The sequence below is a fragment of the Tursiops truncatus genome, chromosome 2, assembly GCF_011762595.2.
Source record: "Tursiops truncatus isolate mTurTru1 chromosome 2, mTurTru1.mat.Y, whole genome shotgun sequence".
In the NCBI taxonomy this organism is placed as follows: Eukaryota; Metazoa; Chordata; class Mammalia; order Artiodactyla; family Delphinidae; genus Tursiops; species Tursiops truncatus.
In genome coordinates, this window is record NC_047035.1 from 144972598 (window position 1) to 144987398 (window position 14801).

Below are 14801 nucleotides of genomic sequence, written 5' to 3' on the forward strand. Positions count from 1 at the left end.
TAAAATAAAATGGTATGACTGTATTTGTTACATCTTCAACATTTATTTCCCTTTTTTCTTTAAAGAGGCAAAATCGACTTGCAGTAGTTATTTTTACAACAGAGACACTGTAGATGATTCTCTGTGGAGAGCAAGGCATAAGAATCTGCAGAACTTACACTAGGAAACTGCTCCTACTTCTCAATCATACTGAAGCCAGGGGCCACCAGCTATTCAAACAATTGCTCACATGAATGCAAGCAGCACCCAACCAAAGATCTGTGACCACCCCGGATACGACAGTCAGTGGGGGTCATTCACACCCACATCGGGGGAGGCCAGTGCAAGTAGAGATGGAAGCTGTGTGGACACTTTATAAACTGTGCAAAGGGCTTCCCTGGTGGCACAGTGGTTAAGAATCCACCTGCTAACGCAGGGGACATGGGTTCGAGCCCTGGTCCAGGAGGATCCCACATGCCGCGGAGCAACTAAGCCCGTGCGCCACAACTGCTGAGCCCGCAAGCCACAACTGCTGAAGCCCACGTGCCTGGAGCCTGTGCTCTTCAACAAGAGAAGCCACTGCAATTAGAAGCCCGCGCACTGCAATGAACAGTAATCCCCGCTCGCTGCAACTAGAGAAAGCCCACGCGAAGCAACGAAGACCCAATGCAACCAAAAATAAATTTATAAGAAAGAAAAAAAAAAAGAAAAAAAATTTTTTATTATGTTAAAAAAAAAAGAACTGTGCAGAGAAGTATCACCCACATGTTAAAAACTAACACAAGCAGAGCCATAGTTTCCTTGTGTGAATGTAAGACCGAAGCCTTTCTCTTAACCATTATTGGTAACACTCAGGATTTCTTTTTTTTTACTCTACTGGGACTCAGGCCTGCTACTATTACTAGAGGTCAGCGTGGCCCCCAAGTAAGCTTTTCCTACTCAGGAGGTACTCAGTTGCACAGAGCCATCAAGGCCCTTTGGATGAGCAGCCATCAAGGCGGGTTGGGGGGGGGGGGGCGCTCTTGCTCCAAACCTGCGCTATTGGCTCACAGCCACCACCGGCTGCCAAGGAGCTGAGGCATGTTTTTAAACGTACTAATTTACAAAATTTAAAAAGACCAAAAAAGTTTTTAATGTACCAATTTAGCTTGAAAGTTTCCACTTCCTGCACACCCTGACTTTAAAAGGTAGAGTCCAGGCAACTAAAATATTGTTGGAGGAAAAAAATATGCCTGAGTATACCTTGGTTTGTTTTTTCCCTGTATTTTATTTTCACTTTTGAGGAAATGGCCTGCAAAAACAACAAAACCACCTAACAGTCAGCTTGATTACGTGCCCGAAATGCAAAGTACACTTTCCTAAATCACACTGTATTTTTTTTTTCTAATCTGGGAAAGGTTGTTTTACAACCATCAAATATACAAAAACAGGACAAAGAGCTGCTTCCAATACAACCAAAGTACAGCTTGTAAGGATGATACTGCAGAAGCAGACATCACCAGGCCCAAAAATCTTGTCTCTTTTACAGGCATATCTTTCTCTAGATGAACTCTCATTGGCTGTGGGTCCCATGAGTACTCCCAGGGGACTCCCAAAACCACACTGACTGCTTGTGGTCATGAGATTTCTGCCTATCACATCTCAGACCAAATCAGGGCAGCAAAGGGGAAACAAAGCCTCGAAAGCAAACACGTTCAAGATACCTGATAATTGATGAAATTTAGTTATAATGCCCTTCTCGTGCTCATCAAAGAGCATCCTGTCTTCTTCATTCTCAAACACGGCTTTCAGCACCACGAGGAAACTCCGAAGGTAGTAAGGATGGTCCAGTGGTGCTGGACTTGTTACACGGGAAACATCACAGCTTGACCCCTGCTCCAAAGGAGTTCGGTCAGTGCTTTCATTCTTTAAGCCACTGTCACCCTCTGGAGGGAGTGCTTGGCTGTCACTCCATATAGAAGCATCGTGTGTAGAATTATGAGATTTTGCCTCCCAATGTGATGACTGGGTTGGAGCTTGTGAAACAAAAGTCATTTTTACCTCTTCACAACCACCTGCTTCACAGTTTTCAACACCTTTATCATCTGTTCCTTTGATACTCTCCTGCTTTGCAAGATGGTCCTCTGAAGCAGACTTTAATTTATGTCCAAGAGTTAAATCTGGTGAAAGTAACACGGGAGCATTATCTGAGAAGGTGGGGGTGAGAGTTGATCTCCCACATTCCTGTGCAGCCGTTAGGCCTTCAGCTTCCATTATTGTAGAGCCTCCCACAATATGTTCGGGAGTGCTTGGTGCCTCCAGAGAATTACAGGCAAACATGTTTTCCTTTTGAGAACTATTCTCCAAAAGCTGATCCTGGCCTTCCATCTCTGAACACTGATCCACCAGGCTCCTAACCCCTGTGGACGAGAAACTCTGTGGACTCTGATTGGCGAATCTCTCATTCTTATCTATTGATCTTTTAGCCTTTATGTATCTTCTGGACAATTTAGATGACAGGCTTCCCAGAGGGATGACTTTCACATTATGATGTCTCAGCCCATCTTGATTTCTGCACACTGCGTCACCATTACTCTTAAAATAGGGGCTGGTCTGCTGTTTTATGCCCATTTTTGCTGAATCGCTTTGGCCAGGGGTTAAATTGATCTTTGATGGTGACGACTTCTCTGGCGTTACATCTTCTAAGGCAATATTGGTCAAATCTACTGTGGACACATTTGAACTTAAGTCAGCACGCCCAGGGTCAGCTGGAGTGATGTCACCGTTGTTAGCACACATTTCATCAAGGTGACGGTTTAGGTCATATCTTGGCACCATTTTACTACAAATGGGGCAGGCAAGTTTAACAGGTGGTACATTGTTAAAAAACGCAATAATAGAGTTAGATTCATTTTTTTTAGTTTTGCTGCTTGATAAACTTCGAGGTCTTTTTTTTGAGGATTTCCCTACAGACATCATGAGTATTAGAAAAACTGGGTGTTTCAAGTAGTAAAACACAAGAAATCAGCAGGGAAAGATAGCAATGATTTACTTTTACTCCCCTGAATTGAAATGATAAAAAGTAGGATTCTATTGGACTTCATGTTATTCATTTAGTCAGTTTCTTCTCCCTACAAAATAAAACGCATGTGGATTAATAGCATTTTATGAATTCCACAACAGAGGGGGTAAGCTCTAAAACGTGCAATGGCAGAATCCCACGGGATGAGAAAAACCCTGCGCTTGGAACATAAGACCAAGGCCTACTCTCAGCTGTCCACGCGACCTCAAGTGTGTCCCTTAGCCGAGAAATGACATGGGGATAAGTTCTAAGACTTCTCTTTAAGATCGAAAATCAGCCGTTTTAAAAAGGGAACATCTGACTATGCCAGGTCCTTTTTTAAAAGCACCGCATCATTAACTTTTTCCAGGAGAGAGAATGCCTATCCCGCCCTCACAGGCCTGCACAAAGAATCGCCCAAAGTCTCGGGCATCTGTCCATGCTTGGACGCCCCCCCGCCCCCGCCGTCCCCCCGCAGCTCCGGCCGCCGAACCTAAGGCTCGGACTCAGCCACGCCCGCCCTCCCCGCGGGGCCGCGACCCCACACCTGGGAAGAGCACCTGGGATGTGCACCTGGGGCTCCGCCGCCGGCTCGGCTGACCTCCTCCCGCCCCCTCCCTCCCTTCCTCCCCCCCTTTCCCCCCTTTCTGTCCCCGCCCCCACCCCCTCCCGGCCTCACCGTCCCGAGCCGCCAGCTCTCCCCACCTCCCGCCCAGCGCCCGCGACCCCGGCCCGGCCGCCCCATGCGTCCTACCTGCTCCGCGCGCCAGGCATTCCCAGCCGATCCCCGCGGCTCGACCGCCACAGGCTCAGTCAGAGGAGGCTCGAGCGATCGATCGCCCCTCCCTCCCACTTTAAAGGCATCCCGGGTCCAGGGAGGCTTACCCGGTGGAGGTCAACCGAGACTCTGCCCCTCCTACCCTTCGCACCTGGGGGAGGCGGGCCGCCGGGAACGTGGGCAGGTTGCTGGTCGGGGTGCATTTGGAGTCCGAGAAAACCGGCCTCCTGGGAGGAGACACAGGCGTGGACTCGACTTAGCCGGAAAGCGCGTGCTGGGGTTCCCGGAGGAGATGCCGTTCGCCGCCTGAAGCAATAAATTTAAACATAAATGTTTCCTTTGCAATAGATGCCCATAACCTCAAGAGCAAAGAAATAGATCAAGAACAAGGACCTACTGTGTAGCAGAGGGAACTATATTCAATATTATCTTGAAATAACCTATATAATGGGAAAGAATCTGAAAAAGTATATATACTTTTATACATACTTATATATATATACATATAAAATCACTTTGCTGTACACCTGAAACATTGTAAATCAACTATACTTCAATTAAAAAATAATAAAAGAATGATAAAATGTAGTCAGGTAATTAGGGAGTGGTGAGTTTGGATATTTCTTACATTAAAATGTAGTTTTCTTTGTGTTAATATAGTTTAATATAGCCAGGTTACATAATTTAAAATAAGGTCCATGGGGCTTCCCTGGTGGCGCAGTGGTTGAGAGTCCGCCTGCCGATGCAGGGGACGCGGGTTAGTGCCCCGGTCCGGGAAGATCCCACATGCCGCGGAGCGGCTGGGCCCGTGAGTCATGGCCGCTGAGCCTGCGCGTCCGGAGCCTGTGCTCCACAACGGGAGAGGCTGCAGCAGTGAGGGGCCCGTGTACCGCAAAAATAAATAAATAAAATAAGGGCTATGTTTAACAACGGCAAAATTACTGAAAGTTTATCAGTCAGCGCTTGAGTGCTGATGTCAGCTGGTTCCAGCACCCCCTGACGGTGACCCGGATGGAAGCTTCCTGAGCGCGGAGCGCCTGTCTGTGGTCCTTTACCACCGCCTGCAGCAGCGGCCAGCACTGTGTGATTACTCCATAAATATGTGTCAAATGAATGCATGAATAAATGAGCAAACCAAAGAGAAAATGGACGTGAACAGGGAATTCATCGACAAATATGTATTGAGTGCCTCCCTCGTGCCAGGTAATGTCCTTGGCTCTGAAAATATGGCCGTGAACAGAATGAGGACTGGGGGGGAAATCCTGCCTTCATGGAGAATTCATTCTGATGGAGGAAGATAGAGAAAAAACAAAATATACGTAAATTATGTAGAGTTTAAAAGGCGAGTATTGATTAAATAAAATTCCTATTTTATGGCAAGATGAGAAAAATTTAAACATAAATGTTTCCTTTGCCCATTTGGGCCTCTGCATTAGTATTGTGTCTCCTGCATCTGCATTAATCAGACCTCCTTAGGAGATAACATTCCTTTTTAATCTCATCAAGGGTCACAACTCCTTAGGAGAAAACCTTCCTTCTTAATCTTGTAAGGGGCCACAATGACCCATGACCACTACTCACTTGGTATAGATCTAGACTGTGTACACTGTCAGTAATACGTCATTTAAGGTACAGCCCTGTGTCTCAAAAACTTACATAACTGTGCCTCAACCTCTAACAGGCAGAACAGTTCTCGCAGCTTTCTGAGAGGCTATTCCCGGGTTATAATCCTCAATTTGGCTCAGATAAAATTTTCTATTTCTTTTTTAGATCGACTGATTAATGTTTTCATCGACGGTGCTTTGAAGAGAAATCAAGCAGAAACATCGTGGTGGGGGGTGGGAGGGGCATTACAGTTTGAAAGAGCGGTAAGGAAAGGCCTCACTGAGAAAGTACTATCTGAGCAGACTTGAAGGAGGGAAGGCAGTGGATGTTCCAGAGAGGAGAGTTGTAGTCAGAAGAAACAACCTCAGGGAGTGTAACAGAGAGGGTGCCCCAAGGTAGAAGCTCGCCTAGCAAGTCTAAGGACACCCAGAAGGCCAGGAAGACTGGAGCAGAAGTGAAGGAAGAGAGATAGCAGAGGACAGGTCTTGTAGGGCAATGGTAGTGAACTTTTTTCTGTAAAAGGCCAGGTAGTCAATATTTTAGGCTCTGCCAGCCATAGGGTCTCTGGTCAAAGTCTGCAGTGTGCAGTGTGAAAGCAGCCATAAACAGTACATAACAAAAGAGTGTGGCTGTGTGCCAATAAAACTTTATTTACAAATAGAGTCAGCTGACCAGATTTGGTCTCTGGCTGTAGTTTGCTGACACGTGATATAAGGGCTTGTACATCATTATATGGATTTTAGCATCTGCTTTGAGTGTGTTCAGCAACATATGGTTGGGGTAGGGGAGGCAGGGAAAACAAAAGGCGAATGGAGTAATCCAAGGACGGTGGTGCCTGGGGTTAGCTGATAAAAAGTAGTTAGGAATATTACCCAGCCATGAAGAAGAATGAATTGATGACATTTGCAGCAACATGGGTGGACCTAGAGATGATCATACTAAGTGAAGTAAGCCAGACAGAGAAAGACAAATATCGCAGGATATCACTTGTATGTGGAATCTAAAAAAAAAATTATATAAATGAACTTATATACAAAACAGAACAGACTCACAGACACAGAAAACAAACTTATGGTTACCAAAGGGGAAAGAGGGAGAGAGATAAATTAGGAGTTTGGGATTAGCAGATACACACTACAAGATAGATATATATACAAAATAGATAACCAACAAGGACCTACTGTATAGCACAGGTAACGATATTCAATATTTTGTAATAATCTATAAGGGAAAAGAATCTGAAAAAAATATATATATGTATAACTGAATCACTTTGCTGTTCACCTGAAACTAACACAACATTGTATATCAACTATACTTCAATAAAAAATTTTAAAAAATGAAGTAGTCAGATTCTGGATACATTTAGAAGGTATAAGCAACAGAATTTGCTCATGGTAGAGAATGTAAGGTATGAGAAAATTCAAGGACTGCTCTTAGGTCTTTGGCCTATCACCTGGGAGGATGAAGGGAAAAGGTTTAGAGTTCAGTTTTAGATGTGTGTCTTTGTCCATTCAGGCTGCTACGACAAAATACCACAGATTGAGTGGCTTATAAACAATGGAATTTTATGTGCCACAGTTCTGGAGGCTAGAAGTCTGAGACAGGCTATCAGCATGGTTGGGTAAAGGCCCTCTTCTGGATCCCAGACTTCTCACCATGTCCTGACATGGTGTAGTGGAAGGAGCTAGGGAGCTCTGGGGGGGGGGGGGTCTAAGGACACTAATCCCATTCATGAGGGCCCCAGACTCATGGCCTAAGCAGCTCCCAAAGGCTCCACCTCCTCACACAATCCCGATGGGCAGTAGGATTTCAACATATAAACCTGGGGAAGGGGAGAACACAAACATTCAGACCACAGCCACGTGTCAGTTTGAAATGCCAGTTAGACATTCTTGTGGCTAAAAGATACTTAAATTTATTAACTAAATCAGGCCAGGAAATATAAATTGGGGAGTCATCAGGGTCTATATGGTATTAATATACGGCACAAAGGAATGACTGTGGATAGAAAACTGAAAGGTCAGAAGGCTGGACACTCTGATAAGAACAGGAGGGAAGGTGAGGATGAGGCAGCAAAGGAGTCTGAGCTGCAACCAGAAAACAGGTGTGTGGTATGTGCTGAGGATCAGGGGGTGTCGGATGCAGCTAGAAGGAAAGTGAGGTGAGGTCTGCAAGCAGCCATAGATCCAGCAATGTGGATGGCACTGTTACCTGACAGAAGCCAAAGCTGTGGAATGGTGATTGCAGAGGATTCTAGAAAGAGTGGGGAGACAGGAATTGGAGACAATGTGGGGACCCATTCAGTACCCTGGAGTTTGTGTGAAGATTATTTTTGTTTGTTTGTTTTTTGGTTTTTGCGGTACGCAGGCCTCTCACTGCCGTGGCCACTCCCGTTGCGGAGCACAGGCTCCGGACGCGCAGGCTCAGCGGCCATGGCTCACGGGCCCAGCTGCTCCGCGTTATGTGGGATCTTCCCGGACCGGGGCACGAACCCGCGTCCCCTGCATCGGCAGGCGGACTCTCAACCACTGCGCCACCAGGGAAGCCCATCACAGACTTTCTTATCTCCCATTTGCTCTTCTAGAAACCCATTTGCTCTTCTAGAAACCCATTTGCTTTTCCCTAACAGCCATTTCTACCCCCTTTCTTTTCCCTGCTAAATTAGGTGTATAAATCTCTAACTTTAACCACTTACCTAGCTGCTTCTTTTATAAACTACAATATGTATATGAATAATTTCTTCTGTTAATCTGTCTTTTGTCAGTTTAATTCACAGGCCCCTAGGGACTCAACCTAAGAGGGTAGAGGAAAAGTTTTTCCTCTCCAACAGCAGAAAGTATAGATGACTCTTTCAAGCGGTTTAGCAGTGAAGGAGAACAGACAGGTAGGGCAGAACTAAAGGGGGAAGTGGGGTTAAGAGTATTGTTATTTAACAAATTGTTGCAGAGGGTGTGGAGAGAAGGGAACCCTCCTACACTGTTGGTGGGAATGTAAGTTGGTGTAACCATTATGGAAAACAGTGTGGAGGTTCCTTAAAAAACTAGAGTTACGGGAATTCCTTGGTGGTCCAGTGGTTAGGACTCCACATTTCCACTGCAGGGGGCCCGGGTTTGATCCCTGGTCTGGGAACTAAGATCCTGCATGCCCCGCAGCATGGTCAAAAATCCCATAAGCTGCATGGGGCAGCCAAAAAAAATCAAAAAACAAACCCCCCAAAACAAAGAACAAACTAAATATTGGAACTTCCCTAGTGGCACAGTGGTTAAGAATCTGCCTGCCAATGCAGGGGACATGGGTTCAAGCCCTGGTCCAGGAAGATCTCACATGCCACAGAGCAACTAAGCCTGTGCGCCACAACTACTGAGCCTGAGCTCTAGAGCCTGCGAGCCACAACTACTGAGCTCACATGCCACAGCTACTGAAGCCCACACGCCTAGAGCCCATGCTCTGCAACAAGAGAAGCCACTGCAATGAGAAGCCCATGCACCACAATGAAGAGTAGCCCCCGCTCGACGCAACTAAAGAAAGCCCGTGCGCAGCAACGAGGACCCAACGCAGCCAAAAATAAATAAATAAATAAATTTATAAAAAATGAAAAACTAGAATTACCATATGATCCAGCAATCCCACTCCTAGGTGTATATCCAGAGAAAACCATAATTTGAAAAGATACATGCACCCCAACGTTCACAACAGGCAAGATATGGAAACAACCTAAGAATCCATTGATGGATGAATGGATAAAGAAGATGTGGTACGTATATACAATGGAATACTACTCAGCCATAAAAAAGAATGAAATAATGCCATTTGCAGCAACATGGATGGGTCTAGAGATTATCATACTAAGTGAAGTTAAGTCAGAAAGACAAATACTGTATGATATCACTTATATGTAGAATCTAAAATGTGACACAAATGAACTTATCTAAGAAACAGAAACAGACCCACAGATATAGAGAACAGACTTGTGGTTGCCTAGTGGGAGATGGGTGGGGCAGGGAAGGACTGGGGATGTGCGATTAGCAGATACAAACTACTATATATAGGATGGATAAATAACAAGGTCCTACTCTATAGCACAGGGAACTATAGTCAATATCCTGTGATAAACCATAATAGAAAAGCATATAAAAAAAGAATGTCTATATGTGTATAACTGGGTCACTTTGCTGTACAGCAGAGATTGGCACAGCATTGGAAATCAACTATACTTCAATAAAAAAATAAAATAGAATAGAATAAAAGAAAAGAAAAGAGAATACCAAAGACAGGAGTGGAGGGGTGTAGGGAGGCAGAGAGAGAGAGTGTGGTCTGGAAGGGGCAATGAGCAGCAAGGGCATCTAATCCATCCACCTCCAGGCCAAATGAAGACTGGGGGAAAAACAAAACAGAAAACTGCCACCATTTGAAAAAGCTGCTGAAGAAGCCATGTCCTCAGGGGAAAAAAAAAGACAGGGAGTATTACCAGAGAAAGAGATCATTTTATAAAGTTAAAAGGGTCAGTCATGAGGAAGACATAAAAATCATAAATCGTTGTTTCTAATAACAGGGTTTCAAAATACAGGAAGCAAAAACTGACACATCAAAGGAATAGACAAATGCACAATCATAGAGATTTTAATATCTTTCTCTAATTGATAGAATTAGACCCCCCTTCCCCCCCAAAAGTAAGGATATAGAATAACTGAACAGAACTATCAAAGCTCTGGACTCATTGAAATACAGAGCTCTATGTGTACCTGTAGAGCACATATTTTTTCCTTTTCCCAGTGGTATAAGTTTAATAATTCTGAAACTGCTTCTTATATCATCTAGAAGCAAATGAATAAATATACTGAAGACAATGGGAGTAAGATTTCTTACTGTTGGAAAAGGTGTTACAAGTACGGAAAGAATGAAACTAGAATATAATGTGCTGTGGTACTGGATTAGAATTGGAGGTATTGATATGAACCCATGCATGAAATACATCACACACACACACACACACACACACACACACACAGTTTCCCGGCTCTGTCTTTTTTTTTTTTTTTTTTTTTTTTTTGGCATTACACGGGCCTCTCACTGTTGTGGCCTCTCCCATTGCCGAGCACAGGTTCCGGACGCGCAGGCTCAGCGGCCATGGCTCACGGGCCCAGCCGCTCCGCGGCACGTGGGATCCTCCTGGACTGGGGCATGAACCCGTGTCCCCTGCATCGGCAGGCGGACTCTCAACCACTGCGCCACCAGGGAAGCCCCCGGCTCTGTCTTTTAATTGGACCTAGTAGCAACAGTAGCAGTGAGCATACCTAGCACCTAGACCTTTTGTTTCAAAATACCATTCTCCACTAAGAGGAGCCAGGGTTCCTTGGAAAAATGGCCAAATCCAGGAAAAGTACAGGATAAAGCCTGGGATGTTTTGTAGCACCACAAAGGAAGGAAGTGCTCAAAGAATGATGGGGACCTATCATGACCCAGGAATCACCTTGAAGGGCCTTCCACTGTAAAGTCAGGGACAATTGGAACATCAAAAGTGATAAGAAAGGATTATAAACATTAAATAATATAGAAACTTGAGTCTATACTGATATAAATAAATGAGAAGGGAAAGCTCTTCCTTGCAGTAGAATGTCAATAGATACAAAAGAAATGATGGGAGTTAGAAAATCATCAGTGGACACTCAAATTTGTGAGTGAAAGTTTGGTGAGGAGCAGGGTATTTACAGTATCTCCACTATAAATTACTAATTATTAAAAAGAAAAGATAACTTTATAGTGGGAAAGCCTGGCATCACTTTAACAAACTAATCATTTTCCTCACCAGCTTCACTGGGACAAATGGATATCAAACCTCTGTTGATGAGATACTACAGACACATCACTGCTATGGTTTTCTTGCCAAAAATGCTAACCTGAATCTAATCATCAGAAAACAGACAAATCCAATTTTGAGGGACATTCTATAAAATAACTGGCCTGTATACTTGAAAAATGTTACAGTTAAGAAAGACAAATGCTCAGAAACTCTTCCAGATTACTAGAAGCTAGAGATGTAACAGCTAAATACGAGTGACCTTGGAATGACCCTGCACTGGGGAGCAGCACTATAAAGGATGTTATTGGGACAACTGACAAATTTGAATATGGACGGTGGATTGGATAACTGCACTGTGTCAATGTTAAATTTCCTGATTTTGGTGATTATACTGTGGTTATATATAAATGATTATTCTTATTCTTAGGAAATACATAATGATGTATTTAGAGGTAAAGGTCCATGATGTCTTCAACTTACTCTCAAACTGTTCAGAAAAAGGAAGAATAATAAAGCCAATGGGGCTAAATTTATTGGAATTTTCCTGGAACTTTAAAATATCAAAATTAAAAGCTAATTAAGGGACTTCCCTGGTGGCACAGTGGTTAAGAATCTGCTTGACAATGCAGGGGACATGGGTTTGAGCCCAGGTCCAGGAAGATCCCACATGCTGCAGAGCAGCTAAGCCTGTGCGCCACAACTACTGAGCCTGTGCTCTAGAGCCCGCAAGCCACAACTACTGAGCCTGCAAGCCGTAACTACTGAAGCCCGCACTCCTAGAGCCCGTGCTTCACAACAAGAGAAGCTACGGCAATGAGAAGCCCACACACCGCAACAAAGAGTAGCCCCTGCTTGCCGCAGCTAGAGAAAGCCCGCGCACAGCAACGAAGACCCAACGCAGCCAAAAAAATTAATTAAAAAAAGCTAATTAAAAACGATACAGAAAATAAACGCATAACAAAATGCTCAATCCCATTAGTAGAGAAACATAAATTAAAACCACACAGATTCATCGTATTATACCTACCAGAATAGCAAAAAAAAATTTTAATTCCCCCCAAGTGCTGACAAAGATATGATTAAGTGCAAATTTGTATGACTTTGAGAAACAATGCCACGTTATCTTTTGGACTTCCTAGCCAGCAATTCTAAAGTACCTTAGAGGCTAGAGCCTACACTAGCACTGTGATGTTCAAATGGGATTATTCATAATAGTGTAAAACTGGAAACAAGCGTCTTCAAGAGAATGGTTAAATAAAACTGTAGTATGTTCATACAATACTATGCAGCAGTGAAAATGAACGAATAGGATTATGGATAAATTTGAGGGATGTCAACAAAGAAAAAGCAACCTATCGATATAATATTCTATTTTCATAAAATTCACATATTAGGAAAATTAAACAATGCATTGACTATGGATATGTGACTATATGGTAAAATACAACAAATGCAAAGGAATGATAAATGTGAAATTCAGAACTGCGGTAATTCTTTACCTCTTTACACAGATGAGTGAAGCAGACAGTGCATTGTTTTGTTTTTAGGTAAAAGGTGATTTCACAGATGTTCTATTGTGCTTCTAATTTATATAGAAAATGAAATGTATGTAAATATTCTACCAGAATACACACTTCATAAAGTTAGGAACTGTTATCTGTTTTGTTCAGTTATAACCCTGGTACCTACAATAGTGTCTGGCACAAATCAAATATTTAGAATGAATATAATCTTTATATCAAATGTGATATTAAAGCAGCAAATGGATTGATATATCTCACCCAGATGTGGGGGGAAAACGTGGAGATAAGTGACTTTACTCTGCAAGTATCAAACTTGGACAGATAAAAATGAATCATCGCTCCAGGATCAACATCTGATCCTGACAGATTATCATAAACAAATAATCATTACGAGTTTGGGATTAAAATATACACACTACTATATATAAAACAGATAACTAACAAGGACCTACTCTATAGCACAGGGAACTATACTCAGTATTTTGTAATAACCTATAATGGAAGAGAGTGTAAAAAAAGAATATATATATATACACACATATACGTAACTGAATCACTTTGCTGTACATCTGAAACCAACACAACACTGTAAATGAACTATATTCCAAGAAGTTAAAAAAATAATAATCAAGGGAAAGAGAACTAAGCTAGCCATGAGTGGGAACTGGAAAACTGTTTTTTGTTTTGTTTTGTTTAAATATTTATTTATTTATATGGCTGCATCAGGTCTTAGTTGTGGCACGCGGGATCTTCGGCTGCAGCATGTGGGATCTAGTTCCCTGACTGGGATCAAACCCGGGTCCCCTGTAGGGAGCGTGGAGTCTTAGCCACTGGACCACCAGGGAAGTCCCCAAACTATTTTTAGGAAGAAAATAGCAACTCCTAGGGTCACTCCAATCACCACTAAAAATCCTGACACTTTCACTAAGGCTAGAGGGAGACCAGGTGGTTACTCCAACTGTTTTGTTTAGAAGACAAAGGCACAGTAGGGGAGAGAGCTGTGTCCTGAATAAGACCTGAAACAAATGACACTTCAGTACTGACTGGGGCACCCTGAGGGGCCAGCTTCTTTGTCAGCAGGACCGCAGATCACAAACCTCCAGGCTCCTGACGACTGTGACTGTCCCTTCGCTATTGCTTCAGCTTCAGCTTTGTTCTCATCCTCTACCCACATAAGGCTTAAGACATTTCTACCAAGAGCATAATGTGAGGGCTTCCCTGGTGGTGCAGTGGTTGAGAACCCGCCTGCCAGTGCAGGGGACACGGGTTCGATCCCTGGTCCGGGAAGATCCCACATGCCGTGGAGCAACTAAGCCCTTGCGCCACAACTACTGAGCCTGCACTCTAGAGCCCATAAGCCACAACTACTGAGCCCACGTGCCACAACTACTGAAGCCTGCGCGCCTAGAGCCCGTGCTCCACAACAAGAGAAGCCACAATGAGAAGCCTGTGCACCGCAACAAAGAGTAGCCCCCGCTCGCCACAACCAGAGAAAAAGCCTGTGCACAGCAACAAAGACCCAATGCCGCCAGAAACAATAAATAAATAAAATAAAATAATAAAATAAATTTTTTAAAAAAGCATAATGTGAGACCTGTCAGACAAAAGGTGGTCTTCCCTGGGTGGGAGGTTGAGACAGGGAGCACCCGGTGGTCGTGGAAGGCTCCAAGGACCGCCAGTCTGTCCTCCCAGCAAGCTCACCTCCTCTCACGGCCGAATCACCCCCATCCTCCTGCATCTGACGGGGACAAGACTCCCCGGCCTCCACGAGCCTCTGCTCACATGACATGAGATCACTTCCTAAGGGGAAGAATGTAAGGCACACGCATGGAAATCCCACTGTTCTGTGAAAGGATGACAGGGCAGTGGGAGAAGAAAATCAAGGCCTCTTGAAGACACGTGAGGACCTCTGCTGTGGACAGCTGGCTGTGATGGGGTTTCCAGCATGCAGGCCCGCCCCCTCACCAGCTGGGCCTGGGGTGGGCACACCGTGGGGAGGGTCTGGGAAGAGAGGTCCCGCCACATACCCAGATGAAGGTTTGCTCTTCTCAAACATCTCCATCCATGCAAAGA

The 14801-nt window shown here is 44.1% G+C and overlaps 1 protein-coding gene across 14 annotated transcripts in view; it reads right to left on the reverse strand.

Moving 5' to 3' along the window:
• The window catches only part of FAN1 (FANCD2 and FANCI associated nuclease 1), a 28329-nt gene extending 24405 nt beyond the window's left edge, over nucleotides 1-3924 (reverse strand). For 5 of the 14 annotated variants that reach the window (XM_033852259.2, XM_073801479.1, XM_033852257.2 and 2 more), the window contains exons 1-2: nucleotides 3774-3923; nucleotides 1683-3089 (exon numbers count right to left, since the gene is read on the reverse strand). In XM_033852259.2, the coding sequence (XP_033708150.1) occupies nucleotides 1683-2937 (1255 nt within the window). In that variant the 5' untranslated portion in view covers nucleotides 2938-3089; nucleotides 3774-3923. Of the gene's footprint in view, nucleotides 1-1682; nucleotides 3090-3566; nucleotides 3585-3773 lie in introns of those variants that run through there. The other 9 variants (XR_004525344.2, XM_033852260.2, XM_033852262.2 and 6 more) reach the window with 4 other exon arrangements.
• Nucleotides 3925-14801: the final 10877 nt, after the last annotated feature.